At 35.2% G+C, this 15,926-nt stretch overlaps 1 protein-coding gene across 2 annotated transcripts in view; it reads left to right on the top strand.

Moving 5' to 3' along the window:
• Positions 1-15,105, top strand: part of LOC140243233 (pituitary tumor-transforming gene 1 protein-interacting protein-like) — a 36,488-nt gene extending 21,383 nt beyond the window's left edge. Inside the window, exon 7 of one of the 2 annotated variants that reach the window (XM_072322902.1) lies at positions 14,270-15,105. In XM_072322902.1, coding sequence (XP_072179003.1) covers positions 14,270-14,322 — 53 coding nt within the window. In that variant the 3' untranslated portion in view covers positions 14,323-15,105. Of the gene's footprint in view, positions 1-5,907; positions 6,612-14,269 lie in introns of those variants that run through there. The other variant, XM_072322903.1, reaches the window with a different exon arrangement.
• Positions 15,106-15,926: the final 821 nt, after the last annotated feature.

Here is a 15,926-nt window from a genome sequence, read left to right as displayed (position 1 = left end):
AAAATTGATAGTTGGGGGGGGGGGGGTGGGGTCCAGATTTGGGCCCTAATTGTACATTTCCATCTTCTACTTGAGAATGCCTGGTCAAATTTTGGTAGATCTGTGTGTAATTTAGGTAAGTGACTGCATGAAAGGTGAACTTGCAATACTCAGGTGAGCGCAAGACCCCCCGGGTCTCTTGTTTGTTTGTTTGTTTGTTTGTTTGTTTGTTTGTTTGTTTGTTTGTTTTTTTTTGGGGGGGGCGGGGAGGGGGTGCTATTAAAGGGTGCTGTCACTTTAAAGGTTATTGTGTTCTGAATAAAGATGTTGACCATTCTGATTCACTTTGGTCATGACTTCAGCTAGGAATGTCCTGCACATGGTAATATTATCTGGTAAGCAGGATAGCAACGAATAAACAAGTCCAGGTAGTAGCCTGAAATGTTTGAGCAAAAAGTAAGATATATATCAAAACCAATGGTTACCTAATTGTAGCTTGAATCTGTTTATGGCCACAAATTCTACTAGGCATATATCAGAATTCACTATGATTATATATTAGTGTAATGAATACAGATAGAATGGAAAGTATCTTCTTTGTGCAGACTAGAGAGAGTAAAAGGTCAATCCTTAGTTGTCAAGATCATTGAGCCTCATCAAAATGTAAATGGAAAGATTTGTACTTTGTTGTGTGGTCTGTGTAGTGCTTGCATTAGAAGCAGAGACATCCCTGTTGGGTCTATGCAGCACTTCAATTATTGAAGTTGTATGCACTTTGATGTTTCATAGAATCCTGTAAAACAAGAAATGTTTGCATGCATTTTAATTTTGTGAATTTCGCGATCGGCAACATTCGCGAAATTAAAATGCATGCGAAAGTTCTTGCCTACACAATATGCATTGGATGCCAGTGGCAATTCGTGAAGATTTCATGCTGCAAGAAAGGCCGTCGGCTCCAATTCATGAAATTTTCATGCCGCGAATATACAATGTATCGTGTTTTACAGTACTTGTATTATTACCACTGAATACATGTAGGTCAGTAGAATATAAATTTTGCAAACATTTTCATACCATGAAATATTTTACTGTATGTTTACTTTGCCAGGTATTGGATGGTTCTTGATAATCACAGAGTGATACACATTTCAGTATTGCAAGTAATTCAATAGACTTAAATACTCGTATACTATCTTATACAAGTTTATACTCTTATACTATCTTAAACTATCAATATACTCTTATACTGTCTTATACTCTCAATGTTTATTAGTAAAGACTAGCGTTTATGAAAGCCAAGGTGTTTTCATCTATAAAAAATCTTCTCCACATATCAAAATTCTGTGCTGGGCAGTAGCCAGTGTAGTAATCCCTTTATCCCCTAATTGTTGTTGTTGTTTTTGTTGTTTTAAATCCATGATGCCGGCATAAAACTAGGGCTCTACAAATAGTGTAATACATCAGATATATTTCACATCATATCATATCATATTCCTCTCCTAGAGACTTCTTACTCTGAAACTGTACAAGTTGTATGTCAATCAGGACTCAGTTTTAACCAATTCAGGGGACTTGGGACTAAACTGATATCTGCGGTTCTTAGCGATTAGTACAGTGGGATTATTTCCAGATATTAGGTCAGAACATTGCAATACTCACTGTGTGTGATAATTACAACCAAATCATCAAGATACATTACAAGTATTAAAGGGAAGATAAACCCCAAGAACAATGTGGATTGAGTGAAAGCAGCAACATTAGTAGAACACATCAGTGAAAGTTTGAAGAAAATCGGACGATCGATGCAAAAGTTATGAATTTTTAAAGTTTTGGTGTTGGAACCGCTGGATGAGGAGACTACTAGAGGTTATGACGTATGAGTGGACTACAATATCAAGAAAATATAAAGAAAATACTACAAAAATCCATTTTTCATGAAAATTACAAATTCCATCAACTTGATATTAACATATGTTAAGGGTAGCAATTATTCCCCCTGCTTTCTGAAAGCGGTTGGTCCACTGCTCTTTCATAATTCTAGAAAAGTGAATTTTTGTTGAATATCCTTTATATTTTCTTTGTATTGTTGTCCACTCATACGTCATATCCTCTAGTAGTCTCCTCATCCAGCGGTTCCAACACCAAAACTTTAAACATTCATAACTTTTGCATCGATTGTCCGATTTTTCTCAAACTTTCACTGATGTGTTCTACTAATGTTGCTGCTTTCACTCAATCCACATTGCTCTTTGGGTTTACTTTCCCTTTAAATGATCATAAACAGAGCGGGAAATGAAAACACTTGTAAAAGAGAGTATATAGTGCGTGAACTGCAGTCATTGTATCCAAATTTCATTTACTGTATAATACGTTGAATTTTTGCGAGGTTTTTGTTTTCACAAATTTGGTGAGTTAGGTGCTGTTCGCAAATTTAAAGACACGCGCAAAATACTGTAAAACATGGTATTTTCACGGCATGAAATTTTCGCGAATTGGGAGCTGACGGCCTTTTTTGTGGCAAGAAATTTTCGTAAGTTGCCTCTAACATTCAATGCATAATAGTGTAGAGAAGAACTTTTGTGTGCCTTATAATTTCGCGAATATTGGCTCTCGCGAAATTCCGACATTAAAATGCACCTCACCCGAACATTCCTCGTTGTACAGTATGGACTCCAATCCCGATATGAATGTGACGTACTGTACCTTTCTACAATTGTATATCATCACTGTAATCCATGATAGCGAATTTAACCACTTGCAAAATTGTCGGGCAGTTCTGATTCACAAAAACTAGACTCGCTAAATATGGTGTATACAGAATTAGACAGAAAACCACAAGTGCAGAGAGTATAAATTGTTATCTTCAATACTGTGAATTCTAGGCAGCTCTTACTCTCTGTTATATGATCTATATCTTGGTGATGATAATCTTTCTACTTTCTTTTCTCTCTTTGTCTTGGGGGAGGGGGGCATCATCTGTTCTGATCCTGCTAGTAAAAGTTTCGGCCAAATAGAGCAAATAATCATCTTTAAACCATGCTGTCTGTTGTTTTATTATTTGTTATAATCTGTCGTTGGGGGAAGAAGGAGCACATTGTAATGTAATTTCATGTTAAGATCACATTTCTGCAATGTACAATATCGGATATTGCCTTCATATTTTATTTGAGATACAAACTTAAAAAATGCTTGGAAACTGAACAATTAGCTGAAAACTACTTATCAGTGTACATGATACATGTACGTGGTGTATGTTGAATACTCTGACTGCCTTCAGGGCTAATAGCACATCAGTTACTATGGACAAAATTGTCTGACCCAGGTATGCATTATAGTATGTAATGATTTTCATAATGTACAGAGCATGATGTGGTTGCATGAGTCTTAAGCGTGGTATATTTGCATGATTGCAATATTCATGAAAATGCTATTAATTGGATCAAAATGACCTTGCACGATTGCTACTAATACAACAGAAGCATGATAACCACTAAACATATCGCTACTTGCATGATGTACAAATGAAACTTATTGCAGCATTTCTATATGACACATTACGTTGTATACTTTGTTTTGGCACTGTATATCGTGGTGCGTTTGTATGAAATGTAAATTTCATATAAAATGCAAAATGATATTGCATGAATGAAAACAGAGAAGAAGTGACACTGCAAAGCTCGTATGGGAGAAAAATAGTTGTGAATCATAGAGCATATACTTGTACAATGTGTCTGTAGAAACTGATTGTTGGTCGCTTTTTTCAAGCATTAAAGGCATAATTTACCATTTGCAGATGAAACAAAAACCAAGCATTAGTGCTTTAAAATAGTTCTAAAATATGAGTTAAGGATAGAAAAAACCACTGTCAAAATTTGAATTCGTGTAATCGATGTTAAGTGTTGTTAAATGCACAAAATGTGAACAATAGTTATAATAAAAATGTTTCCAGACTAAACCGTATACAGTTACTGTTTATTGAGAAAAACCCTGATATCTCCTTATATTTTAGGTTTTATTGCAAATATTTCATATGTAGGATGTTTTATGATACAACAGACCTACACATATGCATCAAATGTGATATCTTGAACATTTTTGAAATCACTGCTCCCAAAGGTAAACTGGACCTTTAATAGAACTGTTTGCCATGCTTGCAAATTATTACATTGTGTCTCAAATATGAGTGGAGGGGTGAAACAAAATGCAATCAAAACCACCTCAGTGAAGTGGGGTGTTATTATTCATACTATGTTTATCAAAACATATGCTACAATGCAACTCTAAGACTATAGATTTTCTCTGAATAAGTAAGTATAATCCTCAGCCAACCATTATTAAGTCAATTCTGCTTCAGTCTGCAATTTTTCAGTTTCACTCATCGAGTTATGCAAGGGAGTTTTAAGTTTAATTTTGTTGGATTTATTTATTGATGACCATCGTGGAGACATTAAACCAAAAGCAGGGTCAATCTCAGTTAAACAGTCTCAGCAGTCTTATGGCTGCTGAAATGAGGAAATTATTCTTTGGGATATTGATACTTAAGTATATGTAATGTATACAAAAATCCCATTTTCTTTGCTGATTTTTTTCACTTATAAATTATATTAATTTTTGGTCAGTTTTCCTCTGTTTGCGTTTTTTGACATACTCCAAAACGGTGTATCACTTCGGCGATCCCTTGAATTTATCCCAAGTTGGGTTTACATGTACGTATGCCAGGTTTAAGTGTGTAAGTGTGTGTCACACACAAATACACTGCTATGGCTTCTGACCATCCAAGCATTGAGAATTTAGGGTTTCTGGGACGAACATTGAACTAGGTCTTTCTATAGCTCAGTCGGTAGAGCACCAAGCTAGTATCCGGAGGTCTCGGGTTCGAATCCCTGTGGAGTCCCATTTTCTTTGCTCATTTTTCCACAAATAAATTATATTCATTTCTGGTCAGTTTTCTTCTGTTTACGTTTGTTAATACACAAAAAGATACAAATAAAATGACTGAAGCCCATGTTACCTTCCTGTTACATATGGTAAAAAAAATTTACTGATATTTGGACCTTGTACTAAGTTAAATTCATTTTGAGTGCTGCAGCTGCTTTTAGCCAGGCAGTATTGGTCAACTAGTCAATCGATCACAGCACTTTATGCATAGATATTATGCAGCATTGGAGGCCATTGCTTTCTACTTCAAGTCCACAAGAAGATCCTCCTAAAACTGAAAAATGTGGTCGCATAAAAAAACATTTTTGCTCTGAATGGTCAGTAATGAAATGTAAAAAACACAGTTTGACTCAATCTAATTTCAGTCTAAATCTAGTCTAGCGCAAGGAAAATACTATAATAAACAAAGGAATTGTTTACTATAACCCTATAAAGCCCAAACCCCCCCCCCTCCACCATAATTATTTTCATTAGCTACTCGTACGCGCTTGTCTCAATTTCAACCAAATTTGAACCATAAACTGACAACCATGTCCGTCAGATTTTGCACATTTTTCTGTTCTGATTTCATCCTATTTTTTATAGATCTGTATTAACACCAGGGTTCGTTTGCACTCATATGTAATAAATGTTCGTTTTTAGCCAGTTGCCAGCTTAACTTGGATCTTATGTGAAGAATAACATCATACAGTGTATGCATCAAAAGTAATAGTGCTTGTACAGTCAGCAATATTACAATTTTTGTTGTAATTTTTGTTTTAATCAGAATTCTTGTTTTATTTTGTTATTGATTGCATTTCCTTGACTATGTTTTGCATCAAATTATCAAAATAAACGATCATTATCCAGAAAGCTAAAATTTGCATGTGACATGCTACTGATATGCATATTTATCTTGACTACCTTGCATCCCGGGTTTGCTTGTTGCCTCATCATTCATAGCAACCTTTGTTTTTCCTTTTGTTTCTCTGTTTATTTTCTCTAATTCAGGTTTGATGAAGGACGATGAGGGCTCGTATCACAAATTTGGTGAAGAGTAAAAGACAAAAAGCCACCAACTAAAATCCCCAAGGCTTAGGGAGTCAGATGGCTTGCTTGGTAATACCAAGCATGATGCATCCACCTCACAGCTAATCTAGCACAGTTCATTTCCACTCCTCACATATCACTTTTAACCTAACCTAGCTCCATCAGGCTCACTTGTTGGGACCCTAGTGGTATCATACTACCCTGAGGTAATTGGTAAACGAACATATCATGCTTCCAACTGGTAAAAAAAAAAGCCAACCATCAATCAACAAACAAACCCGTGCAACGAAACACTGGAGTACTTCAAGTTACTGGCATACTCGTTAAATGTTTAATTGGTGATTAAGACCCCCCAAAAAGTGTAATTTAAAATGCACTCTAATTACAGAAGGCTGAAATTCAGACAATTAGTAATGTTCTTACTTCCTTCTGTTGGGTATTTGGCTAATTTCCATTACCAGGAGAATTTACATTTTGCATGAATTACAATTCAAGCTCACTCATTCTTGCTTGTATCAAAGTGTAAAGCTGTGCAGTGTACTTGTTCTTTTCAAAATTTGCTGTTGTATATTCTTTGGTGTGCATCGGTTACATATGAGAAATACCACTTATAAAATGTATCTTCTATACTAGAGCTGTTGCAACAGGTGAGCATGGAATAAAAAGGATGATGCATTTCTCCTTTGATCTGTGGTCATGATATCCAGGAAAATTGGATCTAAAGTGATAGTTAAGTTGTTGCTTTGGTTAAAATGATGCGATATGCTTATGATGGCATGCTTTTTAACATCATATACAACGTACATTGTTGGAAGGGGTATGTTGTGTAAAGAAAAAAATGATGTAGTGGTACTTTTTCCCCCTTTATGAGTCCCTTCATATTAAAATTCCACTTCCTAAAAGCATGTTAGTCCCTTGCATAGAGGTGGAAACACTTTATATTGAAATTGTTGGTTATTATGTTAATAAAATAGTATGTATTCCTAGAGGATTGTACAGACTCTTTGTTTCTTTAAGATTTCAAATGATGGGTGAGAGAAGAAGTAGAAACAACATTTCTGATTATATTCAGTACAACAAACAAGACAAAAATGTTCAAGCAGCAAAGTTGCTGTGTTTATGAAATTAAATCCTAATGTGCTGTTATTGTTGTTAGAGTTGTGCAATGATGTTTATAATCCAAGGGAGACATTGACTCATACAGAGAAACAGGGAAAGTGTCTCAATAGTCACATGACTTGAAAGAAAGACAGGAGAGTGTACCTCAAATTTAAAGGGGTATGGAAAGTACTGGCAATGTCAAAGTAACAGATTATCAGTAGTAATCTAGTATGAACTGCATGAAGCCACCATACTGCTTAAAATGAAATTTGACTTGCAATTAATTTTTCAGTAAATCATCAGATATGGAATTGCAATCTATACAGACTTTCAAAATAGCTGGGTTGGTTGTGTGGCACAGTTTTCTACTGACACTAAGAACATTTCCTCTTTTTTTTTATTCAAAATTTCATTTAAGAATTTCTTGATTTATAAACTATAAAATTAGTATCATGTCATGTGCAAGACATTTGACATCCTTGGCAAGAAATGTCTTTTTAGAAATATGTGGTACATGCTGCCATTTTGAGGTGTTCACGTGCATCCAGCTACATTGTATAGGCACTGTGTTATTTGACCTTTTCGGGTCACTGTTTTCTTTATAATTGTGCAATTTGCTCAAAAACTTACAAATCCCTAAATCTTGTCCTTCGCTTTCAGTTAATGTAGTTTTGTCTGTTGAATGTGTTTTGTCATGACTGCTAAAAAACATATAATGTATTCCTAAAGTAATGATTGCTAGAATATAACGAGTTCTGGGTTTCTTTTGAAGTTCAGTTACAATTTCATGGAACTATTAAAAACTAAAAAAAAAAATGAATGTTAAAAGGTTGTACTGATACAGGTCACTTGTTTGGGAGAAATTCTTAATATCAATTTGGTTCCATTTATCCATCATCAAGATTGGCTTTGTTGCTGCCTTGTTGTTACATGCAAGGATTGAACATGTCATAACCCTTGACTTTACACCTGTTCCTTAATCCTGCACTTCTTGTATTGTTTAGTGTAGCCAGCCTTTTACATTCACACATTAACCTACAGATATTCAGTTTTATGCAGCAGCCAAGTTATGTCATAAAAATTAGATGATGTACATTGTAATGCATCATTCTTATGGTATTAGTTTCTGTTGTTCATTTTGCTAGTCAAGACTATCATCTTCACACTTTTGAATAGTCAGGACCATATATTGTGGTTGATGTATTGTATTCAGATGTTAATTTGCTTCTCTGTAAAATGTGTATAGTGTACATGTTTATGTTACTTCATTGTTTCTGTCACTCTCAGTTAAGAGATGAACAATGCATGGATTATTTACAGTTGAATTATGTGCATATATTGGTGAATGCAAATTATGATATGGATTATATTATATGTATTCTGTGTAAACCAGACATATTTTTCAAATAATGTCAAGTCTATGCTTAGTGGTGTGGAAGATGTCATCAGGAATATATTGTACACTGATTTGGGATGGCAGCACAGAAGCTAGGGACAGGTGCCTTTATGAACCTTATCATACAATGTGTTTCTTATTGTAAATCAAGTGTTCATTCCTCATGGGAACCCAGTGGAAATATGGATTGATTCTGTAAGGATTTTCCAACAGAATGTAAAATGTTGTCACATGCTGTTGATAATTGGTACTTCTAACTTCTACATGTATCAATTGAAAATCACAAGTTCACCCATCTTTGTGTCTTTTAGTATTGAGTATTTCATATCAACATTTTGCATCCTGCCATATCAATTTTTGTGTGGTTTCATCTTGCATAATTAGTTTACAGTGAGTGAGAGTGAATCCATATTTAACACTACAGAGGCTTTTGAATTTTGAGTGAATTTGGAGACGAAAAGTGTCCTAATACAGCCCTGTGTATTTTGAAATTCAGTCTTGAAATATGATTCATTCTTTGTGGAGAATGTGCCGTTCATAAATGACATTTAGATGCAACATGATGCTCTCTTCTACCGTTTGTCAAAGTAAAGTTGTGTGATATTTGTTATATAATTAAAAAGAGCTGTCATAGATGGGATATCGACCCTTGATGCTACCATGATACAGTCAGGATCATTTCATTCTTGTGTAAAAAGAGGTTAAAAGCAATAACCTATAAAACCACACATGCCTTTACTTGTCGGGGAGAGATATGTTCTTACTTGGTTTATTGAATCGATGAAAAATTAAACACCAATAGCTTGACTCTACACTTGTAGTTCAGGGGATACTTGTGGTGTAGCTTATGATCCGATGTTAGAAGGAAGGAAAAGAATGATGAGAGAAATAATGGATGAAATGAGTTTACATTCTTTGCAATGTACCTTTAGCACCAAGTGACTCAGTGATTGTCAGAAGACATGTCATTTGATGGCACTTTGCCCCAAGTGCTTTCACTATTCTTGATGCATTCATACAATCTTATGACCAAGTGACTGAAAATTGTACCATTATACGTTCATCTTCCCCATTATCCTGAACTTTATGAAGCTTTTTGTCTCTTGAATTGTAGTCTAGATCATGAAATATGAAGTCATATGAACTTTCCATGGCATGATTTCAACCATATACAACCCTTATTACATCTTTTGTTTGTAAAGTGGGACATGAGATTCCAGACCAGTTACATGTATAAAGGACAGATGAATCAAAGAATATATTTTTAAGCTCATAAAGTACAAATAATTTGAATGTTATTTTTATGCTGTTATATGACTTTAATGTATACCACTTCATATTTTTACTTTCAGTTATAAAGCCATGCTTTTGTATTATTCAGTGTTAAGCCTATTTTTCCCCTTTCCACACCTCCTACCCCTCCATCTCAATCTCTTCCTTCTGTACATGTCTCATTATTCAGCCTCGTCTAACCACCATTACTACTACTACTACTACTACTACTACTACTACTACTACTACTACTACTACTTCTACTACTACTACTACTACTACTTGTACTACTTTTACTACTACTATGACTACCAACCATATTTGTACTACCACTTTTAATGTTCCTTTTGTTACCGAGTATGTTCTTTACCAATCCATTATGATTATAATTATTATAATTATTTTATTATTATTTTATTATTACATGTATTGTTATTATTATTTTATTATTAATTCTATTATTATTATTATTATTATTATTATTATTATTATTATTATTATTATTATTATTATTATCATTATTATTATTATTATTATTGTTATTATTATTATTATTATTATTATTATTATTATTATTATTATTATTATTATTATTATTAATATATCATTATTATTTTTGTTCTGACACTGATAATTGAATTGTTATCATCTAACTTTGCATTTTGTATAGATTAAGTGTTACAAGAAACCTTGTAGACATTAATGCTTACCCTCTGTAATACATTCACAGCCTATGCTTTCACTTGCAACATACCTGGCAATTTGTCTAGCTCTGTTTTAATTCTACTCTTCTACCTTACCTTATCTTGTATCTGTATTCTTAATACCACTTTATTTTACATGATGTTGATATCACATCACTATATGAATGAGTAATAAAATGCAATTTTCAATATAGAAAATATATTTTGTCCTTATTAATTGTTGTGTTGAATCTCTTAACTGTGTGTGTGACATGTCAAGAAATCACTTCAACATAGATATCAAAATATTTTCATTTTCCTTCAAAGGAGAATGAAACTCAAATATAAAATGTGAATTTATGGAATGCAGGAATATTCGAAGAACACATCAGTGAAGTTTAAGGAAAATCAGAGAGCCCATTCAGAAGTTATGGACTTTTAGAATTTTGACGCAGGCATTACTGGATGAGAAGACTACAGTATTGTGACGACATGTATGGACAACAGTATAGAGAAAATAGAATATATGTGACCCGCTACAACAAAATGATCCTAAAGTCGGGTGAGGTCGATTATTTGAAAATTGCATGACAAAATTCCCTAATCTTTCTGCTTTAAATTAATATATAATACATCTTATGACAATAATCGGCTGCGGAGATATCGATGTTTAAAAGAGAGCATGTCGAGACGTATGGGAAATCACTGTTTCGAGAAAAGCGCCCTAAAAGTTTTCCTTGCAACGCAATCGCGATCAAGGGACACGCAAGTCAGTTGTTCACCTCCGGACAATAGAAGGTAAACCCTAGCAACCCCCGAAATGCTCATTCAAGCACAGCGTCGGCGGTCTCCTCACCGACCAAACAGTGACCAGGATGCCAGGAGAAGCGGCTGGGCATAGCGCAACCCGCCCGCACGCACCAATCGACTTGGCAGTGTGCGAGCTTCACGCTTCAGTTAGCGGCAAGCAGCAAACTGACCAATGAGATCACTCCGGTCGTTGTTAGGGGCGGAGCCTATCTGTGGCGCTCAATCCAAATTTTCGAACCGGTTTCTGCTTGGTTGAAACGCCAAAAACATGGCCCAGAAAAACGCTATTTTTTGGTCTTTCCTTTCTTCATTTTGCTTCAAAATTTCGACAGATGATAGAAGACATGTCAGACTCTAATAACATGTCAAAATCAGAAAATCACAAGTTTTGACCAATTATGATGCTCTGACTTCAAACTCGATTTTCACGGCTTCGACCGTGCGCGACTTTAGGACCTTTTTGTTGTAGCGGGTCACATATTTTCACTGTTCTAGCACTATGAAACAGCACTTGACTTACCTCTTTCAGGAAGCAGGGGGAATGATGATACCCTTAACATCTGTTGGGAACAAGCCAAGGGAATGTACTTTTTGTTTAAAACAAAAATCTTATGTGGAATCTCTCAATGTTTTCTTTATCGTACATATCACACAGTATAGTAGACTTATCCAGCGATGGCTGCAACGATAAAGGTTCATTACTTTTCAATGGAATATCCTGATGCAATTTTCCTCAAACTTTGCTGACATGTTCTATTTATGTTGCTGCTTTTACTGAATCCACATGTTATGTATGTTTGAGTCTCATTCCCCCTTGAGGAATACTGGACATAGGCAAACAAAATGTGAAGATTAATTTGCCTTATAGCTTTCCTCTTTTTTGATACACTAAATAGTTTTAAAGTTTATTTTTATTGATACTTTTGCTCTATAAACTGCCCTGTATAAAGTTATTGCTGTATCATTTCCCCGGGTGCTGTTCGTTATTCCGAAGGTTCGATATTCAGAAGGTTCGTTATTCCGAAGGTTGGTTAATCCGAAACACACAAATTTCCTATACCTAGAGGTTCGTTAATCCGAAAATGAAAAAGGGTTCGTTAATCCGAACATTTGTGGCGTTATTCCGAAGGTTCGTTATTCCGAAGATTTGTTAATCCGAAAATGAAATTCGGAAAAACGAACCTTCGGAATAACGAATCTTCGGACTGAAGAGCCTTCGGAATAACGAACCTTCGGAATAACTAGCTGTAACCCATTTCCCCTTGAGGGTAGTGCAATGGGAGGAACATCATTAAAGGGAAGATAAACCCCAAGAGCAATGTGGATTGAGTGAAAGCAGCAACATTAGTAGAACACATCAGTGAAAGTTTGAAGAAAATCTGACAATCGATGCAAAAGTTATGAATTTTTAAAGTTTTGGTGTTGGAACCGCTGGATGAGGAGACTACTAGAGGTTATGACGTATGAGTGGACAAGAATACATGTACCAAGAAAATATAAAGAAAATACTATAAAAATCCATTTTTCATGAAAATTACAAATTCCATCAACTTGATATTGACATATGTTAAGGGTAGCAATTATTCCCCCTGCTTTCTGAAAGCGGTTGGTCCATTGCTCTTTCATAATTCTAGAAAAGTGAATTTTTGTCGAATTTCCTTTATATTTTCTTTGTATTGTTGTCCACTCATACGTCATATCCTCTAGTAGTCTCCTCACCCAGCGGTTCCAACACCAAAACTTTAAAAATTCATAACTTTTGCATCGACTGTCCGATTTTCCTCAAACTTTCACTGATGTGTTCTGCTAATGTTGCTGCTTTCACTCAATCCACATTGCTCTTTGGGTTTACCTTCCCTTTAATATTCTTATCTTGTTAATTTGAGGAAACTTATTTAAATATATCTATGCAAGATGATGTGAGAATTGTGAAAACAGCTTGAGATAGATGCTAATAGGTGCATGTGAGAACTATTAAAACACTATTGTTGCTTGATTTTATGCTTTCAAATTTCAAGTTTAGGTACTAAGGTTATCTCTGTCAGAAAACATAGGTTTCCTCGAATGAACCAAGTTTAACAAACCTGAAATATCCAGATGCAGGCATTCTGGTGTATGTAAAAACATGCAGCTTTTTGGGTTTGGTGATGCAGGGTCAAACATCTTACTGGTTTAGTGGTAAAGCACCAAACCAGTAAGATGTTTAAGATGAGATCAAACATCTTACTGGTTTAGTGGTAATGCAGTCTACTCATTTCCTTTCATTTCTTTGTGGTACTTAAGACTGTCTGCCACTAGAGGTCATCAATTTGTCATGTTTTATAGCATCATTCACTGGCCATGAGCAACTTTGAAAAAGGCAGGTTAAAGAGGTAGATTCGAAGTGAGCAAAAAAAAAAAAATTACACTGTACTCTTTTGGGAGAATGAGATGAGAGCAGAGAATCTAACTATTAGTTGTTTTGCAGTATTTTTTGTCTGTTTTTGCCAAAATTGATTGAGTTCATATGAAAAGTCCTGCTTTCCCCAAATTGTGGTATAACCTTAGGGAAAGGTAAAAATATGGTTTTCCACCAAAAATACACCTGTATCACCCTCAATACTATTATGTTGTTTACAAGGTTGGCCTCCCTGTGAAAGACAATATAGTACTTTAAGTACATTCCATAAGTTTACAACAAGGCACCAGTTATTGCAACTGATTGACAAATTACCCTTCAGCAACATAAATAGTTATGTCTGGCAGTTTGTCAATCAGTTGTAATAAAAATAACTTGATGTAAGAATTCATTAATTTGAATAGGCACCGGTTATAATGAGGTCAAATGGGCAGCCTCTCTCACCTCATTATAACAAGGTTTCCCTCTACCAGTATTAGGAGGCGTTGCAAGAAAGTTACAATCATTTGCAAATTCCCCAAATCCATTGCAAGTCTTGCAATTGATTGCAACTCAGTTGTCTTGCAACACCTTGTATAGTGCCTAGTTTGATTTAGAAATGTTTAATGATGTGATGTCCTGTGAGATTTGATAGAAGTTTTTCTTGTCTCCCCTTTACCCCAGGTCTGCTGAAGAATGAGGAAGAGAGTGACTCTCTCTATGCTGAGGATGTGTAGCTGTTTGCTGCCACCTTGTGTTGAAGATCAGACAGACTGCTTTTTTCTTTGCCTTTTCTTTTCCTATAGTTGATTGCTTATTGTTTATATGAGCATGACATCACATAAATTCATTTGACTCTTCTCTTTTGACTGCACTGTATTTTTTCTCTCTCTGTCTATCTTATCTTTGCACTCAGTTATCTTTGTGTATCTTTTCAATCCAACTTTTGTATGTTATTTCAATATTCTCTGTGTGAAAACTTGAGGTTGTGACATCTGTAGGAGAATTTGTCACTCATTGACTTTACATCTTCCAACATCCTGAGGATTTCACAATGATAAGAGCACAGAATCCTCTTGTATGTATCACTATTACAGTTAATGCCTTGCAAGTTAACTATTAATCTTAAAATTTTGATTATTTTTTACTGTCAACCCTTTTTTATTGCAGTGTAATATTTCCATGAAGTAATCAAACAACTATTATTTCTACTTAGACCAAGTTACTCAATGAAATATTTTGTGAAAGCAGAAACCAAATGCCTTGTCAGCATGGTGTTATTTTCATGAAAAAAAAGCTAAACCAAAGTTTGTATGCTTTGTTTGCTAATATACATCTCTACCTTCCATATATATTGCATGTATCCTGAAATGAAGTTCATTGCTGGGAAGCTGTTTGTTGTTTACATGTTACAAGGAATCCAGAGGTTCTGTTGATATCAATAATATGTTAGGATGGTGATATATTGGTATGTTGTAATTTTGTTTACCACAGTTTTAAGTTTCATGTTTTTTGGGGTGTTTTTTTTTTTGGGGGGGGGGGGGGTGGGGTGGGGGGAGGGGGAGGGGGGCACTCATAGTTATGTCTAGTCAAATGAGGTTGTGAAATTTTCATTCAAATTTGCAAAACTTAAGCTATCTTGTCATAATATGTTGCAACTGAAGTCGTATAGTGATGTAGGAGCTAGACAATACATGGCATGATGTCACTGGAATGTAAATTGTGTGTATCCTGCTCTCCCATCCACTCACCAGTTTGTATTATGTCTCAGAATTTGTAGACATCTTGGCCCCCACTATGACCTTGCCAGCACAGTCTAAAACTGTGGCTGTTTGAAAGGAATTACTGTGTAAGCTGTTATTTTCGCAAATGAGGAGGTCATGGACATTTTTGCGAGATGTTGTGTTCGTGAATTAACACAAAGCTGTCTTAAGTGCACTGTTACACCAGTGCATGGGCAACATTTATGTGTGTTGTTAAATTTGTGTTCCAACAGTGATTTGTGAAATGCACAAAAATTTAACCCTCACAAAAATAACAGCTTATACAGTACATCTTGTTATATCAGATGCATAAAATTCCAACACAAATATAACAAGTTAGGCTCTCAGGTGGTGGCTTCATAATACTTCGTCAATTTCATGAAGAGTCATGGCTCAGTAGAAAAGGGCTATGAACTCCTAGTTGTAAGGTCAGTGGTTCAAGTCCTGTGGCGGCAGCAGTTAATTGCATCTTTAGTTGAGGGACTTTACCCCCATTCTCTATAGAGAGAGACTTCAGGCTGTCAGCCCCACAGTGGCCTTCTTTTAAGCATTTACGAGCTTCCTTATGAGCCACCAAA

Source organism: Diadema setosum, chromosome 20 (genome assembly GCF_964275005.1).
Source record: "Diadema setosum chromosome 20, eeDiaSeto1, whole genome shotgun sequence".
Classification (NCBI taxonomy): Eukaryota; Metazoa; Echinodermata; class Echinoidea; order Diadematoida; family Diadematidae; genus Diadema; species Diadema setosum.
Note: the sequence above shows the minus strand (reverse complement) of the source record. Positions and strands in the feature narration are given on the sequence as shown.